Consider the following 9,353-nt stretch of genomic DNA (forward strand, 5'->3'; position numbering starts at 1 on the left):
GAACGCTTTTCAATTTCACTTTAATGAGCAAACTTAAATTAAGTGAATTGTAACCGTAGTGACACGTTGCACACTTAGCAATTACGAAGCTTCAAAACTAAAGGTCTGTTACTGTTGTCATCATTTTTGTAAATAAAAATATTTTTTGCAATTTTTGTTTCACGTGAAATGGCTCAAATTCAAGAAGATGCGTAAATATACATTTATTGCAATTTCAAGCTCCGACCATCGAGTTGGAGCAGTCCTCCTATCAGGTCCGAGAGCCTCCCGGTCCGGACGGCGTGGAGGTGCTCAATGTCAAAGTGGTCCGGCGCGGGGACCTGGACCGGACTTCCAAGATCCGCTGCAGCACGAGAGACGGCTCGGCCCAGTCCGGCGTGGACTACAACCCCAAGAGCCGGGTCCTCAAATTCACCCCTGGTGGGCAACACAGCAAAATACCCCAAAAAACACGAACGATGTTCACACGTGGGATCCCTTCAGGGATGGACCACGTCCTCTTCAAGGTGGAGATTGTGTCCAATGAGGACAGGGAGTGGCACGAGTCCTTCTCCTTGGTCCTCGGCCCCGACGACCCCGTGGAGGCGGTGCTGGGCGAGATCACCACGGCGACCGTCACCATTCTGGACCAGGAAGCTGCCGGGAGTCTCATCCTTCCGGCCCCGCCCATCGTAAGGAAACCTGCAGTCTCCAATATCACAAAACACAAGCAAGCAAGCAATGCTACCCGCCACTTTCCTCAGGTGGTCTCCCTGGCAGACTACGACCACGTCCACGAGGTGACCAAGGAGAGCGGCAAGAAGACGCCGTCGCCGGGCTACCCGCTGGTGTGCGTCACTCCCTGCGACCCGCACTACCCCAAGTACCCGCAGATGAAGGAACGTTGCGAGGAAGCGGCCATCAACCAAAGCCAGGTGCACTTCTCCTGGGAGGTGGCGGCGCCCACCGACACCAACGGCGCACGCTCGCCCTTTGAGACGGTGACTGACACCACCCCGTACACCGGCGTCAATCACATGGTGAGGCCACCGGACGGAGTAAGGGTGTGTCGACTTTTGATATCCAAATAGCACACCGACAGCGCTTCCCGTGTCGTCGTCAGGTCTTGGACAGCATCTACTTCAGCCGCCGCTTCCACGTGCGTTGCGTGGCGCAAGCCCGCGACAAGGCGGGCCACCTGGGCACGCCGCTGCGGAGCAACATCGCCACGGTGGGAACCGACGGCGCCATTTGCCACACGCCCGTCACCACCGGGACCGCGCGAGGCTTCCAGGCTCAGTCCTTCATCGCCACGCTCAAATACCTGGACGTCAAACACAAAGAACACCCCAACCGGTGAGAGACTAGTTTTGGGTGTGGAACTGCCTTATGCAGGCGGTGTGTGCAAAAAGTTTTGTGCCACGCTTGATTCTTGTAACAAACGCATAGGACAGTTCATTTTGTAAAATTGTCAATTTGAAACTAGATAAAAAAATTGTCATCATTGAATTGTTTAGAATGATTTAAAACTATATCAAATCAATGTACAGGTGTATTTATTTCAATAATAATTCCAACAATAAATAAAACTACATGTAAAATGATTTTTTTTTTTAGATGGTCATATAAATCAGACAATTTCTAAAACAATTTATACTTTTCTGTTATTATTGGCAATAGCAAATTAACTTAAATGAGTTTTTTTCTACAACCAAAATGAGAATGTGAAATGTATTTGTCTATATTATTTTACAAAGTTATTTTGTGTTTACAATAGATACAAGAACCCACACCCCCTTGCCCCTTTGTTGACCATGCAAGCCTACCATGCTTTCAGGATCCACATCTCAGTGCAGATCCCACACCAGGATGGCATGCTCCCCCTGGTGTCCACCATGCCCCTTCACAATCTTCATTTCCTGCTGTCAGAGTCCATCTACCGGCAGCAGCACGTCTGCTCCAACCTGGTCACGCTCAAAGACCTGGAGGGTCTCTCTGGTGAACCCAGCCGTCGCCACCGCCGCCTTCCGACACGTCCCGCTCACTCTCGACCGCTTCCGCAGAGACGGGTTTCCTGGACGACGTGTCCTACGACAGCATCTCCCTGGGTCCGGGCTACGACCGGCCGTACCAGTTCAACCCCAACGTGCGTGAGCCCAGCAGCATCCGGCTGTACAAGCATCTCAATCTCAAGAGCTGCATCTGGACTTTTGACGCCTACTACGACATGACGGAGCTCATCGACGTCTGCGGCGGCTCCGTCACCGCTGACTTTCAGGTACGAGGCGCTTTCAAAATGCGCAAACTGTTGACTCAAGGTCTTGCCGCCGCTGCAGGTGCGAGACTCGGCACAGTCCTTCCTCACGGTTCAGGTTCCGCTCTACGTGTCCTACATCTACGTGACGGCTCCGCGAGGCTGGGCTTCTTTGGAGCATCACACGGAGATGGAGTTCTCCTTCTTCTACGACACCGTGCTCTGGAGGACAGGTCAGTCGCTTCGGTCGGTCGGTTTGAGTCCGACCAAAAGCGCTTCTCCGCTGACTGGATCTTATCTTTTTTTTTTTTTTCCAGGCATCCAGACTGACAGCGTCCTCTCCGCCAGACTCCAGATCATAAGGATCTACATCCGCGAGGATGGCCGGCTCGTCATCGAGTTTAAAACGCATGCTAAATTTCGAGGTGAGTCAATCAAACGTAAGGGTGGCGGCTTTGTGGAAGGTGCGCTACATCGGGCTTATCTCTGCTCCCTTAGGCCAGTTTGTCGCAGAACACCACACCCTGCCCGGACACAAGTCTCACCTGCTGGCGCCGGAGCACTTGGGAGGCATGGAGTTTGACATCCAGTTGCTGTGGAGCGCCCAAACCTTTGACTCGCCCTACCAGCTGTGGAGGGCCACCAGCTCCTACAGCAGGTCAGCTTCTGGATTCCTTGCTAGTCTTGACAAATTCACTGGATGGGGCCGCAAGACCGCAGAAAGAGTGACCAATCTTATTTCTGGTAAAGCTCAGAACTGGTCAAGTCCCAGTCGGACATTCCAAAGTCTTCAGTGGATTTGGGTGCTCGCGCCAAATGTCACATAAGGGATTGAGTCAGCATAGAAATGTCATAATTGCTTTGCACCCGACAGGAAGGATTACTCCGGAGAGTACACGGTCCTCCTGATCCCGTGCACCGTGCAGCCAACCCAACCGTGGATTGACCCCGGGGAGAAAGACCTGTCTTGCACCGCCCACGCTCCAGAAAAGTATGGAGCTGGCTCATTTGTGGTTTGGATTGATTGATTGATTGATTGATTGATTGATTGATTGATTGATTGATTGATTGATTGATTGATTGATTGATTGATTGATTGACTGACTGACTGGTTGTTTTTTCCGCTTCCACCATCAGGTTCCTGGTGCCTATCGCCTTCCAACAGACCAATCGCCCGGTCCCCGTGGTCTACTCGCTGAACACGGAGTTCCAGCTGTGTAATAACGAGAAAGTCTTCACGATGGACCCGGCCAGTAACGACGTCTCAATGGCAGAGATGGACTACAAGGGGGCCTTCTCCATGGGTACGGGACACCTCCAAAAGAGCTGACCTGACCTTCTGGAGTCTTTCTGGAAAAGTCAAGTGTGTCGTACGTATGATCGGTTTGGCGCGGCAGCCATCGTGCTCTCTTTGCTGGCTCCTTCAGGTCAGACTCTGTACGGCCGCGTGCTCTGGAACCCGGAGCAGAATCTGAACGCCGCCTACAAGCTGCAGCTGGAGAAGGTCTACCTGTGCACCGGCAGGGATGGCTACGTTCCCTTTTTCGACCCAACGGGCACCCTGTACAACGAGGGTCCACAGTACGGCTGCGTCCAGCCCAACAAGCATCTCAAGCATCGCTTCCTTCTCCTGGTAGTGACCACGATCCGCCCCGGACCTCCCAGACCTTTCTACGTTCCTCGTTGTGATCTTCCCCTCTCCTCCTCAGGATCGCAAGCAGCCGGACGTGTGCGACAAATACTTCCACGATGTCCCCTTTGAGGCCAACTTTGCTTCGGACCTCCCAAAGTGGAACTCTTTGGCCGCCATGCCGGGCGTGGACGGATTCACCATGAAGGTCGATGCGCTCTACAAGGTCTGGCGCGCCACCGCTAATCTCCCTCTTGCACTACCTTAGTACCCCCTCGCATCTTCTCACTTCGACATTTTCAAATGGACTTTTTGGCACGTGTTTAGCGTATGACTTTGCATCTCGGTGCCGAGGAACACTGTCGAAGAAGCTTCACTGAGACAAAACAAGTCATACGGCGGGCTTTGGTGGGGTCGTCAATAACCTCATAGATGATCAAGAAAAACTCAACCCCAACTGGCTTTTCAGGTGGAGGCGGGCCACCAGTGGTACCTGCAAGTGATCTACATCATCGGTCCCGAGTCACGGTCCGGCCTGAGGACGGAGCGCTCGCTCACCTTCCGGCCGAGCCGGCCCAAGCGCGACCTGGTGGACGGCGGCGGGCGTCTGACCCTTGACGAGTCGCTCGTGTACGACAACGAGGGCGACCAGGTGAAGAACGGCACCAACATGAAGTCCCTGCGTCTGGAAAGCGGGCCCAGCGCCAGCTTTCACGCCCGCGTGGCCCGCTCGGTGGGCGGCGGGGTGGCCGCCCTGGCCCTCCTGCTCCTGGCCACGTTGGCCGCCTGCCTCCTTTTCCGCCGCCAACGGGCCAAAGTGAGTCACCGGCACAACGGAACGCCGCAAAGTGTTCCTTGTCAAATTGCGCAAGCTCCATCTTGTATAACCTTTTTTCGTCTACTTGGTAAACAAACAAACTTTAGGCTCCGAGCAAGAACGCGTACGAAGAGTACCCGCTCAACACCAAGGTGGAGGTATGCATGGACAAGTGCGTGGAGAAGAACTTCAGCAGCAAGCACTGCACCGTCACCAACGTCAACGTGTTCAGCCGCGGCTACGAGACAACGGGCGGCAACAAGGCCAAAGTCAAGCAAGTCAACCTGGAAGGCAAACTCCACAACAACCTCAACGACGGCACCGAGGTGTGAAAGCACAAGGTTGTTTCTTAAGCTATTTTCTTACGTCTTTGCTAATGTATTTTTGTACCACCTTGAAAAGGGAAAACGTGCGATGTGCCCAGAGCATAGCAGCTTTTTTTTTTTTTTTTTTGCTCATTCAGCTGAGCTACCTCACACATGCGCAGAGCACTCGAAAGCTAATGTCGTTGTCTTTTATGGACCCCTTGGCCGTGTCCACACCAAGACGGCTATTTTTTAAATGTCCAACGTCGTTAGTTTACTTTACTTGTACAAATGTTGTCTTTATTCGAATCACATTGACAGAGCGCACTAATTGGCTTGCGTCACAATATTGAATTGTGAAATTAACCTTTGTAGCTTAACGTAGGCTAACTTAGTCATAATATCGCATTCAAAATAGCCTTGTTAAATTTCCACTTTATTGTTACTAAATAACAAATTTTTGTATCTTGTAAATACATAACTACAGGTATTACTCCTAAAATTACCTTTTTTTTTTTCTTGGAAAAAAGTCAACTTGTCTCTTTTAAAACGACCTGCTGCTTTTGCCAGCACTGTTGCGTTTTTATACCGACAAAGATTTAGTTTTGTGTGTTTTTTTAAACTCCAAAATAATACCCTTCTTTGTGTGGACATATAAAAGCACAAAATGAGTGATTGGCAGCTCAGATTCGGATATTTACTGCATCCAGTAAATATTAAATATGGTATGACAGAGGCAATATTAGTCATCAAGTACCGTTTTTTTCCGTGTATAGTGCGCAAAATTTTACTAATTTATTGTCCTAAAATCCGGGGTGCGCATTATACATGGGTACAAAAAAAAAAAAAAAAAAAAAAATTTTTTTTTTTAATTTTTTTTTTTTTTTTTTTTTTAAGTCCCAATGATCGTCACACACGCAGGGAGGCAATGGGTCCCATTTTTATAGTCTTTGGTATGGTCTTAACTAGGCTGGATGTAATTTTTTTTGTTGGCGTTGATTTCTCCGACTGCCCCTAAACGCACCACCGCGCTTCGTGCGCGCACGGGACAGCAAACGAGCAGGTGATCGAGCAAGCGTCTGATACGAGAGCATTGCGGTCGCATGGAGCGTGTTTGAAGTGAACAGCAGAGAAGAAAGGCAAAGTGTTGTGAAATCAAATGCACAGAACGGATGCGCAAGACACTTCAGCTATATAAAGAGCGAGAGTTGTTTTCTTCCTATTAGTTTCAATTCACAGTTTAATTAGCAGTTTCAATCAGCAAATAACAAAATGCGTATTACAGGTAATATTTTATTTCACAACACTTTGCCTTGTTCCTTTGGTCTCTGCTGTTCATCCTAAAACACAAAGGCGCTCTTTAAGCAATGCGACAGTGAGCGCCCGGCGCGCTGCGGTTGCGCGACCGCACCAAATTAAGCTCCCTGCGCAGTGCGCACTGAGGTCCACTTAAATTTTAGAAAGTACATCAGGACTTTAAAAATATCTTCTAAATTTCAGCGACGGCTCTGTCACAATAATCGGCCAGCCCGGTGCAGTTGGGCGGTCGGCGTCGCGCTACGGTTGAGCGTTCTCTCGCACGCTCTCTCTCTCGCTCTCTCTCGCTCTCGCACACACGCAAACCGGATATCATACGGAGGCCGCCATCACAGATGCGCAGAACGGATGAGCAAGACACGTCAGCTATATAAAGAGCGAGAGTTCAGTTCTCTACCTAAATCCGTATTACAGGTAATATTTTATTTCACAACACTTTGCCTTGTTCCTTTCTTCTCTGCTGTTCACTTCAAACACGCTCCATGCGCACGGAGCGCGGTGGTGCGTTTACGGGCAGTCGGAGAAATCAACGCCAACAAAAAAAATTACATCCAGCCTAGTTAAGACTATACCAAAGACTATAAAAATGGGACCCATTGCCTCCCTGCGTGTGTGACGATCTTTGGGACTTAAAAAAAAAAAAAATAATTAAAAAAAAAATTAAAAAAAATTCATAAAAATTGGGTGCGTATTATACATGGGTACAAGCTTTTTTCCAGCATCAGCATGCCATTGTTAGGGGTGCGTACTATACATGGGGGCGCACTATACATGGAAAAAAACGGTACATTATATGCTGCTGAGTGAGGTTGGTGAGATTCAAGTGCAATTATGACATTGTCCTTTGTGCCATCAGTTTTCCTGATTAGTATTTTTTATTATCTGTCTTTGAATGCCAAAAGATTGACGTTAGAGGACAAAGCTAAAATGTGTTTTTTATGCATTTTGCATGGTTAGCTTATTTTCTGCACCATTCATTGGTCACCATTTCCTCAACTCGCTTTTTTACTCCGCATATACACTTGATCCAACAAGACAGAACTGGACAATCAAAATTAATCTTTCTTTTAAAAAATAAAATAAAATAAATTTCTCTAACATTTTTTGCTTGGTAAAAAAAAATTGTCAACTGTAAATTCGCCGATTTTTATCATTTAAGCTACGGTGAAATGTTGCAAGGAAATATCTTTTTTTCTGAAGTTATTTCGAGCCTCATTACGACGCATTTGTACAATGACATGATTATTTTTTTTGTCTTTAGTTTTGTCTGCCGATATTCCAACAAGTGCCGTTTCGTATTTGAAAAACAATCATCCAAAGTGCTCCCCCCCCCCCGCTTGATGGTAACCAATGAAAAAGTTCGCCTTACTAACGATCAAGCGTGTGTGTTGTTGTTCCTTCAAAAATATATTGGAATTTGTTTTCTATTTCACCTTCCCACGTTCCTATGCTTTTCGTTTTGATGGTTTGATGAGACACGACAGCTGTCACGTGTGAGACGCCAACATAGTGGCACTGCAAAACACTTGACTGGTCTCACTTTTGGATTTCTTTTGACTGTGCACCAATGGGGAGGAAAAAAAGATGCCAATGGAATGAGGAATTCTGAGGCCTCATACGTTGTCATTTTGGTGCTATGATGATTTTGCTGATGCGACAAACTGACGCCGGGATATGGTGCTTTTTTTTTTAGTCAATAAAGAAAATGTGAAAGTCTGATGCATTGCCTTATGTGTTGGCTTGAGCGTTGTTGATCATAATAATAATAAAAGAAAAACCTCATGAAGCTGCAATTTTATTGGAACATTTTGTAAAAGAAAAAACAATTTTGCAAAAGTCCGACCAAGAACAATCATGCAATTACAGCATTTTGCTTGTAACATTTGTATCTTAGTCATAAAATCTTGTCTGTACTTTTTCCTCACAACATAACAATATAACAACTTGAATACTAAACGTATCTCAGACATGCTGCACGGAAATGGTTGAAATTGCACGTACTGACCTGCAGGTGTCCTCATTTTCTTCACATAGAAAATGTGTGTGGTGGTTGACCTGCGTGAAGCTGGCCCCCCACCCCACGCAAAGTGAACTCTGGATGACCTATAAAATAATCTTTCATAACTAAAAAAACATAGCAGCACAAACAAACATTTTTGCTGCACAAACAAGCACAAACGAAACAGACTACCGTTTTTTTCCATGTATAATGCGCCCCCATGTATAATACGCGCCCTAAAAATGGCATGTCGCTGCTGGAAAAAAGCCTGTACCCATGTGTTTGAAGTGAACAGCAGAGAAGAAAGCGCATCTGTAATGGCGGCCTCCGTATCATATCCGGATTAAAAAATTGTACCCATGTATAATGCGCACCCCAGATTTTAGGACAATAAATTAGTTAAATTTTGCGCATTATACATGGGAAAAACGGTATTTTGCTTAAATTTTCGCGTGGGGTGGGGGGCCAGCTTCACGCAGGTAACCGTCGCAGCTCAAACGAACGTCTTTACGGCACAAACCAGCACAAACAAACGGTACCAATAGGGGGAGGGTCGACGTCACAATCGAAATTAAATTCAAGTAATAGCTACGAAAACGTACGAAGGTTTTTGGAGCACAAGCGAGCGGTAGCCATTTTGGGTTCATTTGGAGCAGATGGGTGAAATCTGGATGACCTATGAAACAATTTCTCATAACTAAAAAAAAAAACGTTGCAGCAAAAACAAGTTTTTTTTTACAGCATAAACCAGCACAAATGAAGCACAAATGAAACAAAGTGTTTTCCTTGAATTTTGCGTGGGCTGCAGGGCCAGTTCACGCAGGTGAATCATAAGTAACAAGCAGTGTTTCCGTTTGTGCGTCTGCTCCCTCTTGTTGAAAACTGAGCCCCCTTTCTGGACCGGTATGTCGACCTCAAGGTCATCAAGGAAATAGTCAACCTTATCGGTCGATCAGTGGATTTTTGTTTTCTCCTTTTGTTGCTGAATAGCGATCGTCCGCAAAAATGACACTGGGTCCCCATTGTGACCTGCAGTGAAAATGAAAGAAAAT

General features: G+C 47.2%; 1 protein-coding gene across 1 annotated transcript in view; it reads left to right on the forward strand.

Annotated features, from left to right (window-relative positions):
* Positions 1-5,133, forward strand: part of fras1 (Fraser extracellular matrix complex subunit 1) — a 61,927-nt gene extending 56,794 nt beyond the window's left edge. Inside the window, exons 60-74 of the mRNA XM_061279011.1 lie at positions 220-420; positions 484-671; positions 744-1,019; positions 1,103-1,335; positions 1,817-1,977; positions 2,043-2,257; positions 2,316-2,466; positions 2,551-2,658; positions 2,732-2,891; positions 3,108-3,224; positions 3,371-3,537; positions 3,661-3,866; positions 3,943-4,089; positions 4,333-4,680; positions 4,788-5,133. Coding sequence (XP_061134995.1) covers positions 220-420; positions 484-671; positions 744-1,019; positions 1,103-1,335; positions 1,817-1,977; positions 2,043-2,257; positions 2,316-2,466; positions 2,551-2,658; positions 2,732-2,891; positions 3,108-3,224; positions 3,371-3,537; positions 3,661-3,866; positions 3,943-4,089; positions 4,333-4,680; positions 4,788-5,012 — 2,903 coding nt within the window. The 3' untranslated portion in view covers positions 5,013-5,133. The remainder of the gene's footprint in view (positions 1-219; positions 421-483; positions 672-743; positions 1,020-1,102; positions 1,336-1,816; positions 1,978-2,042; positions 2,258-2,315; positions 2,467-2,550; positions 2,659-2,731; positions 2,892-3,107; positions 3,225-3,370; positions 3,538-3,660; positions 3,867-3,942; positions 4,090-4,332; positions 4,681-4,787) is intronic.
* The last annotated feature ends 4,220 nt before the right edge of the window (positions 5,134-9,353 follow it).

This window comes from Syngnathus typhle, linkage group LG5 (assembly GCF_033458585.1).
Source record: "Syngnathus typhle isolate RoL2023-S1 ecotype Sweden linkage group LG5, RoL_Styp_1.0, whole genome shotgun sequence".
Classification (NCBI taxonomy): domain Eukaryota; kingdom Metazoa; phylum Chordata; class Actinopteri; order Syngnathiformes; family Syngnathidae; genus Syngnathus; species Syngnathus typhle.